Genomic DNA, 27,280 nt, shown 5'->3' with positions numbered 1-27,280 from the left:
CAGATGCAACAATCGACAACGAGATAGACAACAGACTCGCCAAGGCAAATAGCGCCTTTGGAAGACTACACAAAAGAGTCTGGAAAAACAACCAACTGAAAAACCTCACAAAGATAAGCGTATACAGAGCCGTTGTCATACCCACACTCCTGTTCGGCTCCGAATCATGGGTCCTCTACCGGCATCACCTACGGCTCCTAGAAAGCTTCCACCAACGTTGTCTCCGCTCCATCCTCAACATTCATTGGAGCACCTTCATCCCTAACATCGAAGTACTCGAGATGGCAGAGGCCAACAGCATCGAGTCCACGCTGCTGAAGATCCAGCTGCGCTGGGTGGGTCACGTCTCCAGAATAGAGGACCATTGCCTTCCCAAGATCGTGTTATATGGCAAGCTCTCCACTGGCCACCGTGACAGAGGTACACCAAAGAAGAGGTACAAGGACTGCCTAAAGAAAGCTCTTGGTGCCTGCCACATTGACCATTGCCAGTGGGCTGATATCGCCTCAAACCGTACATCTTGGCGCCTCACAGTTCGGCAGGCAGCAACCTCCTTTGAAGAAGACCGCAGAGCCCACCTCACTGACAAAAGACAAAGGAGGAAAAACCCAACACCCAACCCCAACCAACCAATTTTCCCCTGCAACCGTGTCTGCCTGTCCCGCATCGGACTTGTTAGCCACAATCGAGCCTGCAGCTGACGTGGACATTTACCCCCTCCATAAATCTTCGTCCGCGAAGCCAAGCCAAAGAAAGAATTGACTTATGTTCACAGATTCCAAATGAAATGGGACAATGACAATTTTTTTTCTAGCAAAATATTTCAGTCTACACCAGTGGGTCTCAGCCTTTTTTCCCATTCTCAAAACTCTCAGAAACTTTAAAAAAATTCAATGGGCCTTTATGTGTGTGTGAACACTGTACGTGCCACAGATGCACAGAGGTTGTGGAAATGAACGAATAAATATTTATTTTGTACTTTATATGAAAAAAATTCATTAATAAACTATCAAAATTTACCTGTGCATTTCTTTAATCTCCTTAAATATGAATTTTAAAAGCATTGAGCGAGAATCCAGAAAATCCAGACTGACCCAATCCCTGAGCAGTCCAAATTTTAGGACTTTTACTGTAGTTTGAAAAGTGTGAGTCCTTCACTAAAGAGCTTTGTGTCTTTATCCATATGCTCTTAAGTAGACTAGATGATAGAATGACCTCCATCGCAAGCCTGATGAATATGTGGATATAATATCGAGTCTTGATGTGTTCATGCTTTACAGTTTGTTCTAGGATATTTGCTATGGGGAAATGATGTAAGTTTTTAAAATTTAAAGTAACCAGAAATTCAAACCATCTCAAGTAACTGGTGAAAGTGCAGCAGTGAATCCTCCTTTCAATTGTTTTGGTATTTTGTTTCAAACCTTCCACTACCCCTTGAGTAACGTGAATAAAATGCATCATGTGTGTATTATATCAGAATTTGGATCTTAAATTTGCCCTCGATCAACCAGCTATTGTAAAATTTAATAATGTTTGCTGCCATCTCTATTTTGTCTTTAATTTGTTAGTGTTGCATATTCCATGGTGATTTAAAAAAAATAATTTCCCTTGCATTTGGTTCTTCTTCAGCTATTTGTTCTCTGCCACAACACCAGGGCAGTAGCAGATAGTCACATCGTCCAGATCTTTCCATTCTGTATGGAACATTAGTTGCTGTTTTTCCAGGATGTTATGTAAAGATGTTTTCTTCATGTCATTTGTTCAGCTTTTCTCCATTGTTCCTTTGTTTCCATTTTAACAATGTTTTGTGACTTACATTTTATTACCTTTTATCAGGCAGTCCCCTGATAGCATATTATACAAATTGAGACACGATGGTAATACAATGAATTATATTGTTATTTTTACCAGTACTTAGAATACCTGTGTGTGAGAACTAAACAAAATGAATAAAAACAGAAGGCATTCTTCTTAGCCTGTTCAGATTTTGTGCATGAACCAATTAATCTATCTATCTTAAGATACTGTTAGGATTGCAGTAAAGATTTCATGAATGAAGAGTTCGTCCTGAAATCGGCACTTTGTTAAAGTCAATAGTTATATTAAATATAAATTGATTGGCTTAGATTTTAATAGCTAGATTGCCCCTGGGCCACCCCATAATTCTCTATACAGCTATCAGTATGAAAACATTTCTGCAACTCTGCAAGAAAGCAATAACATTATAATATAGTAGAAGACATGGGAAACTCCAATCACCAGAATGAATGAATAAAAACACACTGTTGGAAGAACTCAAGATTCAGGCAGCATCTATGGAGGGAAATGGACAGCGACATTTTAGGTCAAATGAGTTCTGAAGCGAGTTTTAACTGAAACATTGACTAGCCATTTCCCTCTTCAGAAGCTGCCTGACCCACTGTGTTCGTCCAGCAGTTTGTTCTTTGCATTGTAATGTAGTACTTGGGTGGTGACTGGTGAGAATGAAACTTGAAAGAAATTGCATTGTTTTGATATTCTTTATCTGCATTTGACAGCAAGGTCAGTCTTGTAAATGCAACAAGTCATCTTCTGCCATAATCCCCTTCTCTTTTCATCAGCCCTTTTTTCAACCTGTTCACCACAGTCCAGACTGGGCAGGTTTGAGTCATTGGAATTAAATGCATTTTCCTCTTTCAGACGACAACATTGACGAGACGTATGGAGTTAACGTGCAGTTTGAGTCGGATGAGGAGGTAAGTGAAGAGCCGTAACAAACGGATAATCCTTTACCCTTGTCAATTTGGTCAAGCAGGTTACCCAGTGGAGGAGGAGGGTGGGGGAGAGCTAATCTACCCCATTAAACATTTGTAGGCTATTAATAAGTTATAGTGGCATTACGCTAATATTACAAAGGTGAGCATCACTGATTTGTGAGGACAATGCAGGTTTCAACAGGAAATAGATAAGCTAAATGGTGAAGGACACAGAAAATGACATTTGTGGGGAAAAAAAAGTAGAAAGATGTTTTTTTAAATGGTGAGAAGTTGAAAGATGTTGGTGTTCAGAGATGTCTGCATGCCCTTAAATTGCTGGAAAAAAAAAACCTGCAGATCTAGCAAATAATTGGTAAGGCAAAGATATGTTGTACAAGAGAATTCTGGTGAGACCACACCTGGAACATTGAGCTCCATACAGTTTACTTGTGACTGAGTGAGGACAGCAAAGGCTCTCCAGATGAAATGGAGACAGAAGACGGCACCCTTTACCATATTTTGCCAGCTGTGATGCGATCCCACCACCAGTCACGTCTTCCCATACCCACCCCATGGCACTTTCCCCTGCAAGCCTCGGAAGTGCCACACCTTCTCCCTCGTGATCATCAGTGACCTGAAGCGCCCTTTCAGGTCAGGTAAAGATTTGTATGCCTCTCCTCCAACCTTGTCTACTTTATTTGGGGGTCTCAAAGTGACCTCTCTATATTGATGAGATCAAATGTAGACGAGGTGATTTCTTCTCAAAGCACCAATGCTCTGATCTTCATTGGCCACTTTGGTCTTCTAGTTATTTGCAATTTCAACTCTCCTTCTCATTCCCACATCAATATGTCTGAACTCTGCCTTCTCCACAGCCAGTGCGAGGCCAAACACAAATTAGAGGAACAGCACCTTGTGTTCCACCTGGGTTTTCAACCATCCGTTAAATGGAACCTAAGTTTTTCAACTTCAAATAATAGACAGTCTTGTGCTACTTTCTGTTATCAGACTCTTGTGGATAAAAGGTTTGCACTATTTGTAACTACTTTTCCATATACCCTCCACGTTTCCTTGAAGTGGTATACACTCTATTCTTTGACGTTTAGTAGCACTACACCCTGCCATTTTTAAAATTTAGACAAAGTACAGTAAAAGGCCCTTTTGGCCCACGTCTGTGCTGCCCAATTAACCTACAATTCCGGTACATTTTGAACAGTGAGAGGAAACCAGCACACCAGGAGGAAACCCAGAGGAGAACATACAAAATCCTTACAGACAGCACCATATTCAAACCCTGGTCATTGAGGCTGTAACAGCGTTGCGATAACCCCTACGCTTACCATGCTGGCCTAATTTGTTTTATTTTTGCACACCCTGCTGCACTTAAGTATGAATGGACTTGCCTGGATAGCATCCAAAATAAAGATTTTCACTGCATCATTATACAAATGGCAAACAATTCAATTTTATCTCCTGGCTCCAGTGGCCCATCACCCCTCACCTACCTGTTACCACTAAGTACCTTCCTCACTTATTGGATTCCAATTCTGTTGCCTCTTTGTTTCCACTTATTAGCTTTCATCTAATAAGTGGAAACAAGAGTCTGCAGATGTCGCTCCATGAGCCTTGACCTCTCCCTTCCCTTGCTCTGCATTTTTCCCCCTCTTTCCTCATCTGTCTCTATCCATCACCCATCATTTTCTGCTTCCTGGCTCCCACCTCCCTCATTCTTCCCCCTCATCTGTTAACTGCCTGGCCCTTTCACACACCTCTCCCTCTCACTTTGTGCACTAGCCCTCTTCCCTCCACACTCAAGTCCTGATGCAGGGTCTCAACTGGAAACATTTTTGTCCTCCACAGATGCTGCTTAATCTGCTGAGTTCCATCAGTTTTTTTGTTTCACAATATTAAATCCTGGGATGTGGATTGTCCTTATAGAGATATGAGATAAATAAGCTGATGCTCTGGAGTTTGAAGTTAATTGCAGAGATGTTTCCCTTGGCTAGATATCTAGAACCAGGAATCAATCTCAGTAATGGGTTAACCATGAAATGAGCATAAATCTTTTTAATGTAAATCTTTAGAATTGTCTACCAGTATGCCTGTGAAGGCTGTTACAATCCGACAAAACAGCGTTCTCTAGTCCTTGGTACAAAAACATGAAAACACACATACAGAGAATGACAACTTTTTAGATGTTAAAATACTCAAGGAACATCAGGTTAGTGCAAGAAAATGACACTGGGATAAAAAAGTTATCACAATCTAATGAAAGGTTCAAGAGGTGGAACAAATTTTTGCTGCCATTTCTTGTTTTTAGTATTGTTACACCTGTGTACTTTGATGTGTGATGGGCCATCTGGTGTTTCCTCCAGCTCCCCATCCCTTGTCTCTCCCTCTCTAAATGTTTAAAAAAAAATGTAGACATACTGTATAGTAACAGGCCATTTTAGCCCATGAGCCCGTGCCATCCAAATTACACCCCATTAACCTACACCCCTGATATGTTTTGAATGGTGGGAGGAAACGAGCCCCTGGGGAAAACCCGCGCAGACACGGGAGAACATACAGACAGCACGGGATTCAAATTTTATTCTTGTCCTTCTCTCTCCTTTTCTCCAGCTTTGCATTCACAGAGCTACCTCCTCCTACAATCCATTCTCAGCCTTTAATCTCTTGAAATGGAATTGTAAATTATTTTTTCAATCTGGCATTTTTTTTTGTATTGTGTTCAATTTCTATTTTAGGAGGGAGATGAGGATGCATTTGGTGAAGTGCGAGAAGAAGCGTCAGATGATGATACAGATGGCGAGGAAGCAGACATCAGCTGTACACTTTCTGCTAATGTAAGTCTGGGCATCAATTCAGAATCAGAATTTATTGTCATGAAGTTTGTTTGCAGCAGCATCGAAGTCCAAACATTCATATAAACCACGTGCAACAATAAATAATAAAGAAAACTAAAATATTGCATGAAAAGTCAGGCAGTGCCTTTGGTTCGAGTATTCAGGAATCTGATGGCAGTGGGGAAAAAGCTGCTCTTGTGCCGCTAAGTACTTGTCTTGAGGCTCCTGTACCTTTTCCTGATGGTAGCAGAGTGAAAAAGGTATGGGGGTCTTTTGAGGATAGAGAGTGCTATTTTTAAGACACCACTCCTTGTAGATGTCCTTAATGGAGTGAAGTCTAGGGCCTGTGATGTCGCAGGCTGAGTTAACAACCTTCTGGAGTCTTTCTTGTCCTGAGAGTTGGCACCTCCGTACCAGACAGTGATGCAACCAGCCAGAATGTTCTCCAGGGTCCACCTGTAGAAGTTACAAGAGTCTTCAGTGACATATCGAATCTTCTCAAGCACCTCACAAAGTGTAACCGCTGTTGAGCCTTCTTCATGATTCCATCGACACGGAGTCTCCAGAACAGATCATTGGAGATGTTAATACCCAGGAATTTGAAGTTCTTGACCCTCCCCATCACTGAGCCCTGGATGAGGACTGGGTTGTGTGGTGTGACCATGAGAGAAATGCCCTGAGCCTTGGCATCTTGAAAAGGACACTGGCTGATGGGGAAAATTTTGTTCTGTATCATTTGCAAAGAGTAACATTATTAAAATAAAATACCCACTACAATTAACGGGAAAGACCAATCTAAAATTGTAGGTTATATAGACATATGCCACAAGCCCATACTGCCCAATCATAGCCAATTAACTACAACCCTGCTATGTTTTGAATGGTGGGAGGAAACTGGAGCACCCGAAGAAACTCACGCAGACGAACTCAGTACAGCAGAGGATTTGAACCCTGGTCCCTGGCACTAATGTTGTTGGGCAGCATGGTTAGCATAGCGGTTAGCACACTGCTATTACAGTGCCAGCAACCCGAGATTAAATAAAGTGCAGTATGTAAGGAGTTTGTATGTTCTCCCCATGTCTGCTTGGGCTTCGTCTGGGCACTCCAGTTTCCTCCCACCCTTCAAAACCTATGGGGGTGGTAGGTTAATTAGTGTATTTGGGAGGCACGGGCTTATTGTCCAGAAGGGCCCGTTATTGTACTGTATGGCTAAATTAAATTTAAATAAATGTAAAATTTGGACTGGACCTGGTATCTGGCACCTGTGGGGATTGGTAGATACCAGATAAGTGAATTTTCTGGTTGCTTGAGATTACATGTTAGGTGGATTTGCAAACTAACAGGGAGTTACTACTAGTTGCTTGAGGCTGCAGGTTGTTTGAATTCTGGATAATGGGGATTTTAGTATGTTTGTTTAGATGTTTTTTTTTTAAATTTCATAGCTGGGAACTGCTGGAGATGTGCTCAGTGCTAAGAAAAAGGACCTCCATCCCAGAGACATTGATGCTTTCTGGCTCCAGAGACAGCTCAGCCGCTTCTATGATGATGCTATCATGTCTCAAAAGAAAGCTGATGAAGTGCTGGATATTCTAAAGGTGAGTTCCTGACTTATGGTAAGGTGCCCAGAAATAGACACCTATTTCATGCATTGCCAAAGTGAGGGCACTCACATATTGGAGGAACACACCTTGTATTCCGCCTGGCGTACTCCAATCAGATAGCATTAATAACGATTTCCCTGATTTCCATTCAGTCCTTCCTTTGTCTCTCTCTTTCCCTATCCCTCTGTCTCCTTTCCTCCAACTTTCCACCCCCTTTCCTCTCCATCCAGAGAACTATCCCTTCCCAGCCTTTTTCTCTTCTGCCCTCACATCCATATCTACATGACCTTTTTCCTGTGGACCTGTGCTCCTCCCCCACCATTTTATTCAGGCACCTGCCTGCCTTTTGCTGATTCAGGTACACAGTCCTTTACCTGGAACCCTTGGGGGACAGTGAGTTCCGAATTTCGGATTTTTCCGGATTTCAGAACAAAAGCCCAGATTTAAGCCCACCTGAATTGTGCTGCCGTATCCACCCCTTCCAGTCGCGCTGGCGTCTTCCCCTCCCCACCCACCCGAGTCGTGCTGTCGTCTCTCCTCTCCCCCCACCCCTCCCAATCTAGTCGTGCTGATGTCTCTCTCTCCCTCTGCTGTACCAGCACCAGGAAAAAATTTCCGGATTTTAGATGTCTGGATAAAAGATGGTGTTCCTGTACCTTGATGTAGGGCTCAGGCCCATAATGTTGCTACATAAAGAATGCTACTGAGTTGTTCCAGCACTTTTGTATATTGACCTATTTTGTTACCAGTGTCACAACTTTTATTTTATCCAACATTGGTTTTTTTTTTGTTCTTTTGTTTCAGACAGCTGGAGATGATCGGGAATGTGAAAATCAGCTTGTCTTGCTTCTTGGCTTTAACACTTTTGACTTTATTAAAGTATTACGGCAACATCGCATGATGAGTGAGTATTAAGATTGTGTGTGCATAATCTATCCTTTAATTGCATCTACCTGCAGAAAGCATACAGTCAGGTATACTTTGTCGTTTAGTATAGGTCCTAACAGGTACATGGCTCCATGGCCTTCAGCCACTATCTTAGACAAATGGTGGTGGCAGCATCTTTTTTGCTGGCTAATTGTGCCGTGCATTATATGATTGTGAGATTGGCCAGTCAAAAATTAGCTCGAATAACTTGAGTCTTCAACAATGAGTGATGCCAACATTGGGAAAACTGGTACTTTTGTTGTGAATTAAAGATGGGAAAGTGTCACTTATCCAGTGAAGCATCCTATTGGTTAATAAGTAAATAACATATGATGGTAATCAAATCTCCTGTGCCTGATCAGATGTAGGAAGCTCTGGAGGGAATTGCAGGTGTGAAACAAGAAAATCTGCAGACACTGTGTACATTGCACACAGGTGTACATTGAATCAGGTTTTTTTTGCACTGCCAATAAGTGATAATTCTGCCTCGTCGGCAGGAAAAATAATTTGAGTTGTATGTGATGTTATGTATGTACTCTGACAATACATCTGAAATCTAATCTAAATCAGATTGGGGGGGAGTCGGGGGATTGGCTCTGTGAATGCAGAGCTGGAGTAAAGGCGACAGAGTAAAAGATGAGAGACAGAGGCATGGGGAAAGATTGGGGGTGGGGTGGCTAATGGACACCGGAGGAGTCAATGTTATTGCTATCCAGTTGGGGTGCCCAGACAGAATATGAAGTGTTGGTCCTCCAATTTGTGGGTGATCAGTGGATGAGACCATGGACAGACATGTCAGCAAGGAAATGGGATGCAGAATTGAAATGGGTGGCCCAGGAGACGAAGTGATCTCCCAGACTGCGTCCAGTCTCTTCGATATAGGGGAGGCCACAACGGTGCGGCCCGCAGAGTAACAAGTGAAGTGTTGCTTCACTTGGAAGGAAATTGTTGGTGCTGAGGCTGAGATTTATGAGTCAGAAAACTGAAGGTGCAAATGTTGGGCCTTTATTGAAGAAAGGCTGTAAGGAAAAGCTTGGGAACTACTTGCCAGTGAGCCAAACTTCTGTGGTCAGTAAGTTACCAGGGAATGTTCTGTGGGGAAAAGGTATGCATGCAATTGCAGGGATAGTGAGTGCAGTTAATGTGAATGGGAGATCACATCTTTTGAGATGATCAAAAAGGATGACAAGGGCAGCGCTATATATGGATTTTAGCAAGGTACAGTAGGCTGCTCTGGAAGGTTTGATCGCATGGGATCCAAGATGAGATAGCAGAATGCTTAGAAAATTGGCTTCGTGGAAGAAAGTAGAGGGTGATGGTGGAAGGATTTTTTTTGGATTGGAGTAGTGGTGTGTCTCAGGGTTCAGAGCTGGGCCCATTGTTGCCTGTCATCAACATCAATGATTGAGTTGAAAACGTACTTGGCATGATTAGCAAGTTTGTGGATGACACTAAAACAGTGGTTCTCAACCTTTTTCTTCCCTATGCCATCAGTGCTGTGATTAGAAAGGGATTGCTTAAGGTGGTATGTGAGTGGGAAGAAAAAGTTTGAATACCACTGTTTTAATTGTACCTAAGGGACTCGTTATATGCATGGTTTTGTATCTACAGAGGATAATAGACCAATGACAATTTTTTTTAAGCAGAATATTTCAATAACAATTGGGTCCAGAGCAGTGATTCTCAACCTTTCCTTCCCACTCACACATCATCTTAAGCCATCCCTTACTAATGCCACTGATGGCATAGGATTTACTTAAAGTGGTATGTGAGTGGAAAGAAAAAGGTTGAGAAGCACTGCACTAAAATGTGTGGTATTGTTGAGAGTGAAGACAATTGCCAAAGATTGCAGCAGGGTCTTGATGTGTTGGGCAGGTGGGGAAAAGAATGGTTGATGGAATTTAGTAGAGAGAAATGTGCAGTGTTGCATTTTGGAAGGTTTAACATGGGTCGAACCAACACAGTGAATGGTAAAGATCTGAGGAGTGTATAAAGGAAAGGGAGGAGTACAGGTACATAGTCCTTTGAAAGTGTGTCACAGAGGAGGAGTCACGTGATGGAGTAGTGGCTGGTCAAGGAATTCCAGCCCTCTCCGGAAAAGTTGAAAAAAAAACGCACAAAACACAAAGGTACAAGAATAAAAATTAAAACAAAGTAAAAGAAAGGTGAGAAGAAAATGGCAGCGAAGAGAGAAAAGTCAAAAACAACGGGAAGAAGAGAAGATGAAAGAACGTCGGAAGAAGGTGAAGGCCTTACCTGTCCGAGGAGGCCCGCCGCGGAGAGAGAAGCCCGCTCCCTAAAGTTAGTGGAAGTCCCAAGCTCGTGACTACAAAAATGGCTCGCGGAGCCCAATAAAAGTGCGCAACCGCGCATGAAAAAAAACACACTGACGGGAGGGGGGAAGAGCTGCGGAGTCGATCTCCACAGCTGAGAGTGACAGCTGCAACACAGCAACAGGAGCAGAACAAAGAAAATGACGACAACAAGAAAGAAGAGAGCAAAAAGAAAACAAGGAAACAACAGATGGTCAACCCAGAGGAAGAAGAACATAGAAAAATGGAAGAAGAAGGGAAAGGCAAGACAATGGATATATCTTTTTTAAAGAATATATGGAATCAGTGAAAGAATGGCAATTACAAGAATTTAATGAGATAAAAAGAAGAATTAAGAGTGCAGAAGAAAAAATGAATAAAATAGAAATGGTCATATCAGAGATAGGAAAAAGAGTGGATAATGTGGAAGAACAAGAAATAATCGTAGAAATGGAAGTAGAGGACAAAAGAGAAATTAGAAGAATCTAATAAAAAAGTTAGAGGCACGTGAGCTGTTAGCTCAGAAGATAGATATAATGGAAAACTATAATAGAAGAAATAATATAAAGATAGTGGGCCTTAAGGAAGATGAAGAAGGCAAGAATATGAGAGAATTTATAAAAGATTGGATCCCCAGGGTCCTAGGAAGATCAGAATTACAGGAAGAAATGGAAATAGAGAGGGCACATAGAACATTAGCCCCGAAACCACAACCGCAGCAAAAACCAAGATCCATTTTAGTAAAATTCTTAAGATATACAACAAGAGAAAATATATTGGAGAAAGCAATGAAGAAAATAAGAGAAGACAAAAAACCACTGGAATACAAAGGTCAAAAATTTTTTTTCTATCCAGACATAAGTTTTGACTCCTGAAAAAGAGGAAGGAGTTCAATACAGCAAAAACGATCCTAAGGAAAAAAGGATATAAATTTATGTTAAAGTACCCAGCGGTACTTAAAATAGTTATTCCAGAGCAACAAAACAGACTATTCTCGGATCCAGAGGAAGCACGAAAATTTGCAGAACAACTACAAAACAACCTGAGAGATGAAGACATGTAATGAGAGTAAAAATGATCACGAACTATATGTATGTGTGTGTATGGATATATATATATATAGATGTGTATTTATATATGTGTATACATGAGTGTATCCGTATTTAGAGGAAAATATATAGAGTATAGATAAGAATTAATAAGGGAATGAAAGGGAATAGAGGGAATAAGGAGGGAATTAAAAGAGTGACCTTTTTTATATATGAAAATTGAAATCTTTTCTGGGGGGTGCTAGGTGGGGAGGAGTTACGGTCACTGCAAAATCAGTTGACGCTTGCGAGTGAATTCGCAAATCCAAATGGAGAGGGGAGATGTGGTTGCCCGACAAGGGATAAAGGGCAACTCAGGAAGGGGAGGGGAGAATGTGGTTAAAGAAGTTCTAAATAGGAGAATAAGGAAAATGTTTGATGTTTTAGAAATGTTGTCTTATAAAGTGTTCAAAACAAGAAAGCAGAAATGGATAAGAAGGAAAGGTGATGATGAGGAAACGGAAAGGGAAGATAAACAAAGTATGAAATGTCTACGTTGAACTATATGACTTTAAATATTAACGGAATACATAACCAAATCAAAAGGAAGAAACTGCTAAATTTACTGAAAAAAGAAAAAATTGATATAGCATTTGTGCAAGAAACACATTTAACTGAATTGGAGCACAAGAAATTAAAGAGAGATTGGGTAGGACATGTAACAGCAGCGTCGTATAATTCAAAAGCAAGAGGAGTAGCCTCTTTAATTGTACCAATTAAAATAGAAGAGGAAATAATAGATCCAGCAGGGAGATATGTAATGATAAAATGTCAGATATATTCTGAGCTTTGGAATCTACTCAATGTATATTCATTGAACGAAGAAGATCAAAAGTTTATGCAAGATATTTTTTTGAAGATAGCAGATACGCAAGGGAACATATTAACAGGAGGGGATTTAAACCTTAATTTGGATTCAAATATGGATAAAACTGGGGAAAAAAATTAACAGAAAGAACAAAGTAACCAAATTTATAATTAAATCGATGGAAGAAATGCAACTTTTGGATATATGGAGGAAACAACACCCAAAGGAAAAGGAATATTCATATTATTCGGGTAGACATAAAACATACTCAAGAATAGACCTATTCCTGTTATCAGCTCGTATTAGAGTAAGAAAAACAGAATATAAAGCTAGAATATTATCGGACCATTCACCCATGATATTGACAATAGAGTTAGAGGACATCCCTCCAAGAATGTATTGATGGAGATTAAACTCCATGCTACTTAAAAGGCAGGATTTTAGAGAATTAATTGAAAGAAAAATTAAAATGTACTTTGAAATAAATATGGAATCAGTGAAAGATAAGTTTATACTATGGGATGCAATGAAAGCGTTCATCAGAGGGCAAATAATAAGTTATGTAACCAAGATGAAGAAGGACTACAATCAGGAAACAGAACAGTTGGAAAGGGAAATAGTAAATATAGAAAAAGAATTAGCAATGAAGGAAGACACAACTAAAAGAAGAGAATTGGCAGATAAAAAAATAAAATATGAAACACTACAAACATATAAGGTGGAGAAGAACATAATGAAGACAAAACAGAAATATTATGAACTAGGGGGAAAAAACGTACAAAATTCTAGCATGGCAGCTTAAGACAGAACAAGCTAAGAAAATGGTATTGGCATCAAGGAAAAAAGACAAGCAAATTACATATAATCCAACGGAGATTAATGAAAACTTTAGAGAATTCTATGAACAATTATACCAAACTGAAAACGAAGGGAAAGAAGGCTAAATAGATGAATTTTTAACTAAAATTGAACTACCAAAATTACAAATAGAGGAACAAAATAAATTAACAGAACCATTTGAAATAGTAGAAATACAAGAGATAATAAAAAAACTACCAAATAATGAAACACCAGGAGAGGATGGATTCCCAATAGAATTCTATAAAACATTTAAAGATTTATTAATTCCTCCCCTCCTGGAAGTAATCAACCAGATTTACGAAACAAAAAGCTTACCAGATTCATGTAAAACAGCAATAATTACAGTAATACCAAAGCAAGGGAAAGATCCACTCGCACCAGGATCAGATAGACCAATATCATTACTTAACACTGATTACAAGATAATAGCTAAACTATTAGCAAACAGATTAGCAGATTATGTACCTAAAATGGTAAATCTAGACCAAACTGGATTTATTAAAAAAAGACGCACAACAGACAATAATTGTAAATTTATTAACTTAATTCATGCAGTAGAAGTGAGTAAAACGCCAACAGTAGCAGTTGCTTTAGACGCAGAGAAGGCCTTTGACAGAGTAGAATGGAATTATTTATTCAAAGTATTGCAAAAATTCAGTTTACCAGAGAAGTATATTAATTGGATTAAAGCATTATATAAGGGGCCATTGGCGAAAGTGACAGTAAATGGATATATATCAAAGCAATTTAACTTAAGCAGATCAACAAGGCAGGGATGCCCACTATCACCCTTATTGTTCGCGTTAGCTATAGAACCACTAGCAGAATTGATAAGAACAGAAAATAATATAAAAGGGATAAAAATAAAAGACAAGGAATATAAAATCAGTTTATTTGCGGATGATGTTATAGTATACTTAACAGAACCAGAACTATCAATAAAAGAATTATATAAGAAATTGAAGGAATATGGAGAAGTGTCGGGTTACAAGATTAACGTAAATAAAAGTGAAGGAATGCCAATGAATAATATGGATTTCTCAAAATTTAAGAAGGAATCACCATTCAGATGGCAAATGCAAGCAATAAGATACCTAGGTATACAAATAAATAAAAATCTCGGCCATCTATATAAACTCAATTATTATCCACTAATGAAAAAATTACTGGGCGATTTAGAGCATTGGAAAGATTTACCACTAACACTAATAGGAAAGATAAACTGTATTAAAATGAACATTTTCCCAAGGATATTATACCTATTTCAGGCATTGTCAATACACTTGACAGAGAAATTCTTCAAGGAGTTGAAGAAAATAATAAGGAAATTTTTATGGAGAGGGGGGAAACCGAGGATAGCACTAGCTAAATTAACAGAATGGTATAAACAAGGAGGCTTACAACTGCCAAACTTTAAAAATTATTATAGAGCCGCACAATTAAGATACCTATCAGATTTTTATCAAACAAGGGAAAAGCCAGATTGGACTAGATTAGAACTAGATAAAATAGGGGAGAAGATACCTGAACACATATTATATTAATGGGATGAAAAATTGGTACAACGTAGGAGTTCTCCAGTATTACATCATCTGTTCAATATTTGGAAGAAGATTCATGTAGAAAGGAATGAAACAAATTACCAATTACCAAAACTAATAATGACGCAAAATCAGTTACTCCCTTTAACAATAGATAACCTTTCCTTTAGAGAATGGGAGAAAAAAGGGATCAAAAGAATAGAAAATTGTTTTTCAGGAAATAGATTATTATCCTTTGAACAAATGAAGGATAAATATAATATAACTCAAGATACAGTGTTGGCATATTACCAACTGAGATCCGACTTGAAGGACAAATTAGGAAGCAATCTGAGGTTACCAGAGGGAAGTAACTTTGAATATGTGATTACAGATACAATGATAATCAAAACTTTATAACAAATATGTATATTAAACTGCAAGAAAAGGAGAATGAGGAAACAAATGGTAAAACTAAATAAAAATGGTAACAAGATTTAAATATAAAGATAAAGAAGGAAACATGGGAGAAGTTATGCTCTGGAACGATGAGAAATTCAATAAATACGAGGTTACGTATGATACAATATAACTGGATACACAGGCTATACATTATACCTCAAAAGTTAAATAAATGGGACCCAACAGTATCTGACAGATGTTTTCGTTGTAAAAAAGAAATGGGAACAACAATTCATGCAATCTGGACATGTGAGAAAGTAGAAAAATTTTGGAAAGATCTAAACCAGATATTAAATAAAATTACAGAAAACAATATGCCAAAAAAACCCAGAGATCTTCCTCATAAGTAACATAAAAAACAAAGAATTTGGCCTTGATTTGTATGGTGCACAAAAAAAAAGATTTGTTAGGATAGCCCTAGCTGTAGCAAAAAAATGTATTATGTCAACCTGGAAATTAGAAGATAATTTGAGAATACAACAATGATATATAGAAATGAATAAATGTATTCCATTAGAAAAAATAACATATAATTTAAGAAATAATATTGAAATATTTGAACAAATATGGGAGCCATACATGAAACACAATAGAGAAAACCTACCGGGGACATCTACTGCCTAAAATAACGAAAGGAGAAGGAAATGAAAAGAATTGACTCAGTGGAAATTCTTTTTTATTTTTATTGAATGACAACATTGTTTGACTGGTTTAATGTATCTTAGATTTTGTACTTTAAATGAATGGGGGGGAGGTAGGGAGGGTGGGATGGGAGGGGGGGCAGAAAATGTCACTATATATTTGAAAAGGAAAATGTATGTATCTTGGTCAATGTGGTTTATGGTGTGAAAAATAAAAAATTTTTAAAAAAGTGTGTCACAGGTAGGTATGGGTGGTCAGAAAGGCTTTTGGCATATCGGCCTTCATCAGTCAGAGTATTGAGTATAGAAATGGGGAGGTCAGGTTGCTGTTATATAAAGTGTGGGTGAGGCCCCTTTTGGACTATTATGTTCAGATTTGGTCACCATACTATAGGAAAGATGTTGTCAAGCAGGAGAGAGTGCAGAAATTTACAAGGATGTTGCCACGACATGGGGCCTGAGCTTTAGGGAGAGGTTGCCAAATCTCCTCAGACTTCTTAGAAAGTAGCGCTTTCTTCACAATTGCTTTGATGTGCAGGCTCCAGGAGGGATCCTCTGATATGTGGGCTTCCAAGAACTTGAAGGTACTAACTCTCTCCACCTCCATCCCATAGTGGAGAAGGACCTGTGTCCTTAACTTCCACATCCTAAAACCTGTAATATGCTCCTTGGTTCTGTGGACATCTAGACCAAAATTGTTCTGGCTCCACCCAACCAGATCCTGTACTGTGAATCATTATTTCTTATTTTTTTGGCTATCAATGGTGATGGGAGGAAATTTATAGTCTGCATTGGATCCTGGATATGCAGTCATAAGTATATAGGGAATAGAGCAGGGCACTAAGCACATAGGATGCCCCTATGTTGATGGTCAGTGAGGCAGAGGTGATGTGCCGATCCACACTGGTTGGAGTCTGCCGATGAAGAAATAAAAAAAAAAAAAGCACTTCCATCAGTTTCTCCTACTCACAGTAAAGTGGAATGATGCACGTGAAGATTTTAGCCAGAAAATGAATGTCATTGTTTCTTGTGACCAGATTTCTATCCATGGTGCAGCTTTGTCTGATAATATCTTTTTTGGATAAAGTTGTGCATGGGATTGTGGTAACTGGTGGGTTCAAAGTCAAAATATTAATGTGTGCAAACCCTCTGTCTTAAATATTATCATTCACTTAGTTTTCTTTTTTTTTTTGCTCTGGTAGTTCTGTTTTGCACTTTATTAGCCAGTGCTCAGAGTGAATCAGAGAAAGAGAGGATCCAGAATAAGATGGAGGCAGACACCGAGCTTTCCAAGGTTCTCTATAAACTTCAGGAGACTGAGAAAGAGGACATCATTCGGGTAAGTCACATGGTAACTATAAAACACACTGGTCCATACCATTGTCTTTTTAAAATTGTAACCCAAAGGAATGTTACATGATGTTCATCAAAATAATCTGTCTCTTTGTAGGAAGAAAGATCTCGCAGAGAGCGAGTTCGCCAGTCTCGTGTGGATACAGATCTTGAAGCAATGGATCTCGATAGGGAAGGGGAGGTGAGCCTAGTGCAAATTAATTTAAATGTGATACGTCATCGGTAAAAGATTAAGATCTGCTAATCAATCTTGCCCTAATTCAGGAATAAGAATGGCACTGTCCCAAAGTGGTTGGGAAGAATAAACAACAGGTCAGGGGACCAGGGCTTGATTGCTGTACTGTGGTTACTTATACTTCTGAAGTGAAGCTAATGCATGCAAACTTTACTTGAAGTGTGAGTTTTGTTAACAATAGCCAAGCAACCAAGATGATTCTCAGTACTGGAAAGTTAAACAAAAAAAAAGTTTGTGGTAGTTATCCTTGGATGATCTGGTTGAAGTGCTCAAAATCACTAAATGGCCAAATTGTTCAATATGGTGAACAGTTTATGTACAAGGGAAAGATTAAATGAAAGGAATCTGTTTTATAAAATTAATAGAAATGTTTGCGGATCCAGGCCCCTGCATTTAAGAAAGAGGAAAAATTGGGGGAGAAAGAACTCCACGGTTGACAAAAGTAGTACAGGTTGTCATTACTTAGCCTTCAATTTATAGAAGGGATGCACCAAAGAACAGTGCTCTCTAAGACTTTATACTCGTGTGGTAGATTCACTGAGGATATTGATGGAATTACTGGCCCTATATTACCGTCACACTGGGGAGAAATGTGAGGATGAGAATTACAATTTGTAAACTGGAAATTGCCGAGATTATTACAGCAAATTCTTGAGAAACAACCACTGTAGACACTGGCATCTTGAGCAAACGTTAAGAAGCTGAAAGGTCTCAGCAAATCAGGCAGCATCCATGGAGAGAAATGCTCATTCGGGGCTCTTTATCGAGACAAGGGTGAGAAGAGTTAATAACAAGCATAAAAAAGGGAATGGGGGAAGTCTTAAGTGATACCGGACAAGTGAACGTGGGAGAGGTGGGCTATGGAAACAGGACTCCATGGGGGGAGTGAGGGGCATGAGAAAAGAGCAGTACTGGAATGGGTAAGAACTATAGAACCATATAACATTACAGCACCGAAAACTGGTCTAGTCTGTGCCGAACTATTGTTCTGCCTAATCCCACTGACCTGCACCCAGTCCATTGCCCTCCATGCACTTCCTATCCATGTACCTGTCACGTTTTTCTTAAATGTGAAAATTGAGCCCACCTTCAGCACTTTAGCTCGTTCCACACTCCCACTATGCTCTGTGTTAGGATGTTCCCCCTAAAATGGGGTTGGAAAGATGGGTAGAGGTCAGGACAGATGGAAACAGTTAGATCTGTGCTCTGTCCTTGCCTGCTGGCTGCAACTCCTCATTGTCAGCAACTCTCATCATTCCCACACAAACCTGTCTGTCCTCAGCCTCATTCAGAAGCAGAGGTCAAACTTGACCAACAGCATGTCCTGTTTCACCTGGTTGCCTAAACCCCAGTGATCTATCAACTCCAAAACCTACCTCCCCATAGTGGTCTCCTTCTTGCCTGTCTCCCCAATCCATTTTCCCACCAATTATCCAGTATCCTATTACCTCTTACTCCTCCCAGCTCTCCCTACTGCCCCCCTCACCTTCCTTTTAGAGCTTGCCACCTCTCCTCCCCATCCTAGTCCCAATATGAAAAATGGACAGTCCATACTTGGTTGCTGCTTGACCTACTGAGTCTCTCCAGGTTATCTATGTTTGCAGCTAGTTGTGATTTGATGTCGAGTCTTGGGCTGCCCATGGAGTCCAAGACTACCCTAAATACTTGCCATAGAGGTGATTTTCCACAGGCAATAGAGTTCTTGATGCAGCATCGTTCTGCAGTGGAGGGAGTGAATGACGTCACCAAAACCGTGATCATCTGCTTGTATTAAGGCCGATTGCGCTACTTAGTTCTATAACCGTCGTTCAGAGGTTTGGGCTTTCGCAAGAGCAGGAGCCCGGGGTGCGATGGGATCCAAGCAGCAGACTGACAGTGTGAAGCTGGGCAATTTCTTTTCCTCTCTCTGAGTCGGCAGGTCAGCTCACATTTTCGACTACAGATAATGGCATCTGTCTGAACTGAACTGTCGAATTGTTAAACTTAACGTTTGGACTGAATTGTTAAACAATTAAACTTAGTGTTTGTACAACTCACAAATGACTACAGTATAGTATTTGTTGTGGCTCCTGCTATAACAAACTGTTTGCTTCTTTAGATTCTAGCTCCCAGGCAAGTTTTGGATTTGGAGGACCTGGCCTTTGCACAAGGAAGTCACCTCATGGCAAACAAGCGATGTCAGCTCCCAGATGGCTCATTTCGTAAGCAGCGTAAAGGGTATGAGGAGGTGCACGTACCAGCTCTTAAGCCCAAGGCCTTCAGTTCAGATGAGGTGCGAGATCAGCGTGAGATTCTTATTTCATTGTTCTTGTTTGTGTGTGCGTCAATTTCAATTTTGTAATGGGTTTCATTGTTGACTAACTGTTAAACAATATGCAATTAGCGTACTTTGATTTTAATTTTTAAATTGAGCCATATAGCATGGCAACGAGCCAGTGTCTCCCACTTTCACCTATTATTACAATTTAAAAATTTAAATCAAAGTATGCTAATTGACCTACAACCCCACCCCATACGTTTAGAACTGTGGGAGGAAACATGCACATGTACAAACTTCTTACAGACAGCGTGGCATTTGAACCCTGGTCCCGATCACTGGTGCTGAGGCAGCATTGCGCTAACTGCTACACTAACCATGCTGCCCGATCTGTGCTGATCTGCATAATTGTTGCTGAGCCGCTCGATCAATATCTAAAATGTTAACCTAACTTTCCCCAATAGGATACTGAGTTATTGGTCCCAAAAATAAGGTACAATGTATATCCCAAGAAAGCTATTACTCTATTGCAGAACTTAACCAACTGTGCTGAAAAGCTGCCCTGGTTAAAGCATTGAAAATTTGCAGATGTCCACTCACCACTGTCCTGAGTCTTGTATATTGGATAAGGTTAACCAATTAAATTAAAGCAATGCTAAAAATGCTTGGTAGGTCAGACAGCATCTGGATGCAAAGGAGCAAATTTAATGATGTGTGAGCTTGAGCCTGCACCAACAAAGTTAATTCTTGCCTTCTTTCTACTGTTGCTTCCTGAATTAATTGTCCCACACTTTCTTTGTACAGTCTCTGGTATTTTAGCTGACATGTTTACATTTATTGGTCACATTATACATGGTATAGGAAGATGGTTTCTTCTGCAAACAGCCTGACGGGTCAACTCTAACATACACATAGCAGGCCAGGAGCACAATTACAGAGCATAGAGTTACAATGATAAAAATAGATCAATCAGTACAATGTAGAAAGTATGAGAGCACTATTGTGGGGTTCATTCAAGAGCCTGATGGCTGCATGAAAACTGTCTTTAAGCATGATGCACAATTTCACACTCTTGAGCCCTGTACCGATCAGAAGAGAGTACATCCAGGGTGTGAGGGGTCCTTGCAGTGAATTGGCTGCCTTTACTAGGCAGCAGGAGGTGTAGATGGAGCCCAAGGAGGGGAGGGAAGTCAGAGTGATGTTCTGAACTGTATTCAACACTTTTTGCAGCCTCTTTTGATCTGGAGCAGGACAGCTCCAATAGCACACAGTGATCTGTTGAGAAAGTGTGCTTTTAATGGTGTACCAGCAAATGTTGGTAGAGGGATGGGGGAACACGCTGAATTTCCTTCATCCTTGAAAGTAGAGGTGTTGGTGTGCTTTCCATCAACATGGTTGGTCCAGGTCAGATCACTGGAAATGTTTACTCCCGAGATGGCCTAATTCTGCTCCTATGTCTTTTGGTCTTGCGGAGAGATTCAAAGATATCTGTCAATAAACTCTGAGCTGGTCAAAGTAATATTGAGTATAATTACACTGAAATGTAATAAGCATCTATTTGACTTTGATGTAAAGCAGCAATCACAAAAAATTGAGGCTGTGACACTGACATTCCTTTGCGCAAACTGTTGCTTGTTCTAAATACATTTTCACTTCCCACAGCAACTGATATCCATTGAGAAGATGCCAAAATATACACAAGCAGCATTTGAAGGCTTTAAGACACTGAATCGAATTCAGAGTAAACTATGCAAGGCAGCTATGGAAACTGATGAAAATCTTCTATTGTGTGCTCCCACAGTGAGTATTCTCTAACCTGTTCACTCTGTCCTCTTCAATGATTGTATTAGATCCCAATCTCTAAATTATTTTCCTTTTTACCTGATTTAGGGCGCTGGCAAAACAAATGTAGCTCTGATGTGCATGTTGCGTGAGATTGGAAAGCATATTAACTTGGATGGGACCATAAACGTAGATGACTTCAAGATTATATACGTGGCACCAATGAGATCTTTGGTTCAGGAGATGGTGGGCAGTTTCAATAAGGTGAACACAATTGGAACATGTAATCTCTAGCAACAATATTCAATTTTTTAAAAAATCTCTAGCTTTTATTTCTCTTACTTTCTACTGATCATTTTTTCTCTCCCACTCCAAATGAACCAATACTTCTTACTTAGATCAGCCAACTCTGAACATTCCTGTGCTCCCGGACTATATGGCCAAGCAACAAGGGAAGCACACTGGCACTCACTAAAACATATTTCTGTGGTGTATCTTTCCACAACGTTGTGTCATACATTTTAATTTGTACTTGTAAAGAAGCATTTATTTCTTTTTTTTTTATTATTTGCAGCGTTTAGCTAGTTATGGGATCAGTGTGGCAGAGCTGACAGGAGACCATCAGCTGTGCAAAGAGGAGATCAATGCAACCCAAGTGATAGTGTGCACTCCAGAGAAATGGGACATCATCACTCGTAAAGGAGGAGAGCGAACCTACACACAAATAGTGCGGCTCATGATAATTGTAAGTATGACTAATCGCAGGCCTCGAATGTGATCTTTTCTCCTAGTGCCAGTGTACATTTCCTGATGGATCAAAATACAATTAAAAATTGCATCAGAGTTCATAAGGAATTGAATTAAAAAAATGTTCATTTGTTCCCTCCGGCTAAACTGCAGTTGTAGAGCAAAGAGTTTTTCTTTTGATGCAATGTGTGCTTGACGCTGGACACTCTGAAAAGAAAAATAATCACCTGCTATTGGCTATTTTGCTTTATAGATGTTCCACAAGGTATTTATTGTCTGACTTTTCCTCAACCACAGGATGAGATTCACCTTCTGCACGATGATCGAGGTCCAGTACTCGAATCGTTGGTTGCCCGGACAATTCGGAACATTGAGATGACTCAGGAGGATGTGCGTTTGATTGGGTTGAGTGCCACGCTGCCTAACTATGAGGATGTCGCTACACTGCTACGAGTGGATCCAGCCAAGGGTCTTTTTTACTTTGATAACAGGTTGGGACCTGTGGTACATCACGATGGTGGTCTTGCAACTAATTTAAAATTTAAATTTAGAGATACAGCAAGGTAACAGGCCATTTTGGCCCTCGAGCCCATGCCATCCAATTACACCCACTCAACCAATTAACGTACTAACCTGTACATCTTTGGAACATGGGAGGAAATTGGAGCACTCGGAGGAAGCCCACACGGTCACCAGGAAACAGGCAGTGGCTTATTCAAACCCAGGTTACTGGTGCTGTAATAGCGCTGTAGTAACAGTCAAGTTACTGTTTATTTAGTAATACTTGACTAGGCGGTTAGCAATTGAATATTGCAAAGCCAGTGATATGTGAACCTAGAATTAATACTCATGGATGAGTCACTGTGTTGAATGGTATTCAGAGAGCCTTCATACATGAATTACTGGAATTGGCCCAAAACAGTGCTGCAGTCCATAAAGACACATCATAGGGATGAAATAGAAAGCATGGTTTTCATTCAAGAAGCAAACCCATTCAGTGTGAAATACTTAACAAATCCTTTGTCTTCATTTCAGTTTTCGTCCTGTTCCTTTGGAGCAGACTTATGTTGGGATTACAGAAAAGAAAGCCATCAAACGTTTCCAGATTATGAATGAGATTGTGTACGAAAAGGTGATGGAACATGCTGGAAAGAATCAGGTCAGTTAACCGAAGTACTTGTCCCTTCCACCCTCTGGATTGTTGCCCAGTGAAATGCAAACCTGTAGGATGCCTGAATGAATGTGTGCTCTCAGTCTAGATCTGTTTCCTGAACAGGTTTATCTGTGTAATTGATCATTGGGTTGAAGAAGTAACAATGGAGCAGATTGCCACCAAATCCATGAATTTGAAAAGCCTGGCACAGTTCTACTTCAATCAAACTCTGCACTTAAATTTTAAAGAAAAGTATGACCACATGCCCATCGTCAAGCCTTCAAGTTTAAAAAAAAAATTGAGAAGTTACAGTGGCATCTTAATTTTTGTTGAAGTCACAGTCACTCCATGCTGAGCTTTGAGCCTGTGCTTGTTATTTCTGCACTAAAATTAGCAATGAAATCTTGTGATGTATATATAAATTCTTGTCCTGAAGTGATAAATTAAGGCAATTAACAAAAAAGATGTACATTTTTCCATATCAATGACGCCACCCTAGTGGTACTGCAGTTTGGCTGTATGTATTTAGTGAACAGTGTGTCCTTAGGAGAATTGGGAAGGGGGGGGCAGGGGGGGTGGAGTGAGTGGAGTAAAATTTGTACAATTGATAATCTGACTTCAAGCTTTAAAAAAAAACCTGCGTTTACTGAAAATCTAAAATATAAAGAGGAAATAGTTTACTCGTGGTCAGGCAGTGCATTATCAGTTCTTTCACTGAAGGAAAGTGTAAGGAGCTTTCTATCTTTCTGGAGTGTATTTGTTTTCTGTAGATAAAACCTGCACTTCTTTGCATCTCTCCCAGCACTTGCCTCTCTTCATTTCCTTATTCACAGCCCCCTTCCCTCTCAATGTTACCCTGCTGAAGTATTTGAGTCAATCTTGTCTGGAATGGGAAGCAACTCCTCCTCAAGTTCCACCTTTTTTATTTCTGGTTCCTGTTGAACACTTCTGAGAAGATTGATTTTCTTTTCAGGTATTGGTGTTTGTTCATTCCCGTAAGGAGACTGGAAAGACAGCACGGGCAATCCGAGATATGTGCTTGGAGAAAGATACGCTGGGCTTGTTCCTGCGAGAGGGCTCTGCTTCCACAGAGGTTCTGCGCACAGAAGCAGAGCAGTGCAAGGTACAGCATTCCATTCCTCACTGGCCTTTCTGCAATTACTTCTGTCCCTGTGTCCCTTGAATTACTGTAGCACAGGGTTAACCACATAACCATAACCATATAACCATTTACGGAGCGGAAACAGGCCATGTCGGCCTTTCGAGTCCGCACCGGTTCAGTAGAACAACTCCACTAGCTCAAACCTCCTGCTCTTATTGCAACATTTTGCAATAACTGCACCAGGAATAGTGGATGGCAGTGATTTCCCAGCCCAACAACTAATAATAGGAGCAAAAGCACTTGTTCTCTCTTCCTGGATTTAACATGCCTCATCTGCCAAATTACAGCAAATCGCAGGAGGAATCCTTTTTGGTGACCATAAGACATGGGGTAGCCCACTGTAATGGAGAGATCATGGCCACCACGTGGTGATGCTGCCGGGCTCCTATTCAGAGGACACATCGCATGCCAATCAAGACCAGACTCTCCCCAAGCCATCAAGGTGACCGTCGTGATTGGCCTGTTCAAATGACCAGGTATTGGGCTCCAGGCAGCCTGCCTGGACTTAGCCCTGACCTTCACCTAATTGGCCCAGGTGAATCACCTGGGCTAAACCTTGCCGAGCCCATGCATTTGGCTTCAAGTCATTAGTCACAGCAGCCAATGGGACCCAGCCTTCCCCCAAGTGATTGGCTCCCCAGTACCTGCTGCAGGATATAAAGGACCATGCTTTCCTTTGCTCTCTTTTGACTCCTCGTGGCCTGTGAGTTATCACCTTCTGTATTAGGTTGGGGTGAGTCCCGAGGCCATTTAGTTCGGGCTGTGTCCATACAGGTCAAGGGGTGGGGACATGTAGCTTTACCTTGATCTGATTGTTTATTGTATGTGTATTTGTGTCATTTCTTAAGTTCTGTCGGGTTTTCTCTCATTTCCTGCAGTGTATATCCATCCCCTTACGAACTGTGTGTTTAGGTTAATTTAGCATTTGGATTCCATCTGCATCCCTTGATAGTAAACCTGTGCTTTGTACCTCGATCTCGGACTGTTCTTAACCTGTAGGACCCACATAAACCTTCACTGACAGCACCCATCAAGTCTCCCCCACCATTCAATCATAACCTGATCCATTTTCCCACTCAGCCCCACTGCCCGGCCTTCTCCCCATAACTGGCTAATCAAAAGCCTATCAATCTCTTCCTTAAATACACCCAGTGACTTGGCCTCCACAACTGCCTGTGGCATCACATTCCACAGATTCACCACGTACTGGCTAAAGAAATTCCTCCATATTTCTATTTTGAGTGGATGTCCTTCAATCCTTCCCACCACGGGGAAACAACCTACTCTGCCAATGCCTTTCAATATTTGAGATTCCCCCCTCATACTCCTAAATTCCAATGAATATAAGCCAAGAGCTGTCAGAAGTTCCTCATATGATAACCCTTTCATTCCTGGAATCATCCTTGTGAACTCTTCTGAATCCTCTCCAACGTCAGCACATCCTTTTGTAAATGAGGAGCCCAGAACTGCTCAAAATACTCCAAGTAAGGTTTCATTAGTGCCTTATAAATCCTCAACATCACATCCCTTTTCTTGAAATCAATGGCAACATTGCATTTGCCTTCTTCACTACTAACTCACTGGATATCAGGCTGAGGAACGAGATTTGTCTACGTTCAAACGCATCAGGACTTTTAGCACCTCCTCAAATGTAATACTAACTGAAGTGGCCCCAACACCGACCCCCTGTGGTTCACCACTAGCAACTGGCAGCCAACCAGAATATGATCCCTATATTTGGACTCTGCTTCCTGCCAATCTGCCAAGGCTATACCCATACTACTGTTGTACCATCTACTCTTATAAAGTAGTCTGATGTGTGGCACCTTGTGAAAGGCCTTATGAAAATCCAAAAACACAATATCCACTGCCTCCTTTATCTAACCTGCTTGTCATTTCTTTGAAGAATTCCATTCAGTTTGTCAAGCAAGATTTTCCCTTAAGGAAGCCATGCTGGCTTTGGCCTATCCTGTCATGCCTCCAAGTACTTAGTAACCTCAACCTTGACAGTAGACTCCAGCATCTTCTGAACTACAGACATCAGGCTAACCAGTCTGTAATTTCCTTTCTGCTGCCTCCCTCCCTTCTTGTAGAGTGGGGTGACAGTTGCAATTTTCTATTCCTCTGGGACCATGCGAAAATCTATTGATACCTGATAGATCATTACCAATCCCTCCTCAATCTCTACAGATACTTCTTTCAGAAACCAAGGGTGCATTTCATCTGGTCTGATAGGCTTATCCACCCTTAGACTATTCAACTTTCTGAGCACCTTCTCCCTTGAATTAGTAACTGGACTCACTTCCCTTCCCTGATACCCTTGGACATCTGTCACACTGCCAGAGTCTTCCACAGTGCAAACTGATGCAAAATATTCATTTAATTCCTCTGCCATCTCCCTGTCTCCCATTATTATTTCTCCAGCATCATTTTCTAGTGGTCCTAGATCTACTCTAATATCTCTTTTACTCTTTATATTATTGAGAAACGTTTTGTATCTATCCTCTCTGATATTATTTGCTTGCCTACTTTCAAACTTCATCTTTTCCTTCCTTAAGAGTTTTTAGTTGCCTTCTGCAAGTTTTTAATAACTCTCCATTCTTCTATCTTCCCACTAATTTTTGCTTCCTTGTAGACCCTTGTGTAGAGCTCGTCGAAAGAATCAAAGACTTGTTGATCCAAACCAAGGCTTTTATTAGCAAAAGACAGGAGCTCTTCACAGGTGGCCAACCAGTCCGGAATGATCCGACCTGGCTAGGGACACAACCCTTTAAGGCCCAGACAGTGGGC

General features: G+C 40.5%; 1 protein-coding gene across 1 annotated transcript in view; it reads left to right on the top strand.

Moving 5' to 3' along the window:
- snrnp200 (small nuclear ribonucleoprotein 200 (U5)) overlaps window positions 1-27,280 on the top strand; it is a 97,230-nt gene that overhangs the window by 17,872 nt on the left and 52,078 nt on the right. Inside the window, exons 5-17 of the mRNA XM_069917765.1 lie at window positions 2,680-2,735; window positions 5,483-5,581; window positions 7,024-7,176; window positions 7,987-8,086; window positions 17,004-17,140; window positions 17,252-17,335; window positions 19,488-19,661; window positions 21,309-21,446; window positions 21,537-21,692; window positions 22,003-22,173; window positions 22,473-22,666; window positions 23,211-23,334; window positions 24,302-24,451. Of these exons, the coding sequence (XP_069773866.1) occupies window positions 2,680-2,735; window positions 5,483-5,581; window positions 7,024-7,176; window positions 7,987-8,086; window positions 17,004-17,140; window positions 17,252-17,335; window positions 19,488-19,661; window positions 21,309-21,446; window positions 21,537-21,692; window positions 22,003-22,173; window positions 22,473-22,666; window positions 23,211-23,334; window positions 24,302-24,451 (1,736 nt within the window). The remainder of the gene's footprint in view (window positions 1-2,679; window positions 2,736-5,482; window positions 5,582-7,023; window positions 7,177-7,986; window positions 8,087-17,003; window positions 17,141-17,251; window positions 17,336-19,487; window positions 19,662-21,308; window positions 21,447-21,536; window positions 21,693-22,002; window positions 22,174-22,472; window positions 22,667-23,210; window positions 23,335-24,301; window positions 24,452-27,280) is intronic.

The sequence above is a fragment of the Narcine bancroftii genome, chromosome 2 (genome assembly GCF_036971445.1).
Source record: "Narcine bancroftii isolate sNarBan1 chromosome 2, sNarBan1.hap1, whole genome shotgun sequence".
NCBI lineage: Eukaryota > Metazoa > Chordata > Chondrichthyes > Torpediniformes > Narcinidae > Narcine > Narcine bancroftii.
The sequence above is the reverse complement of the archived record's forward strand: the minus strand, read 5'-3'. Positions and strand labels throughout refer to the sequence as shown.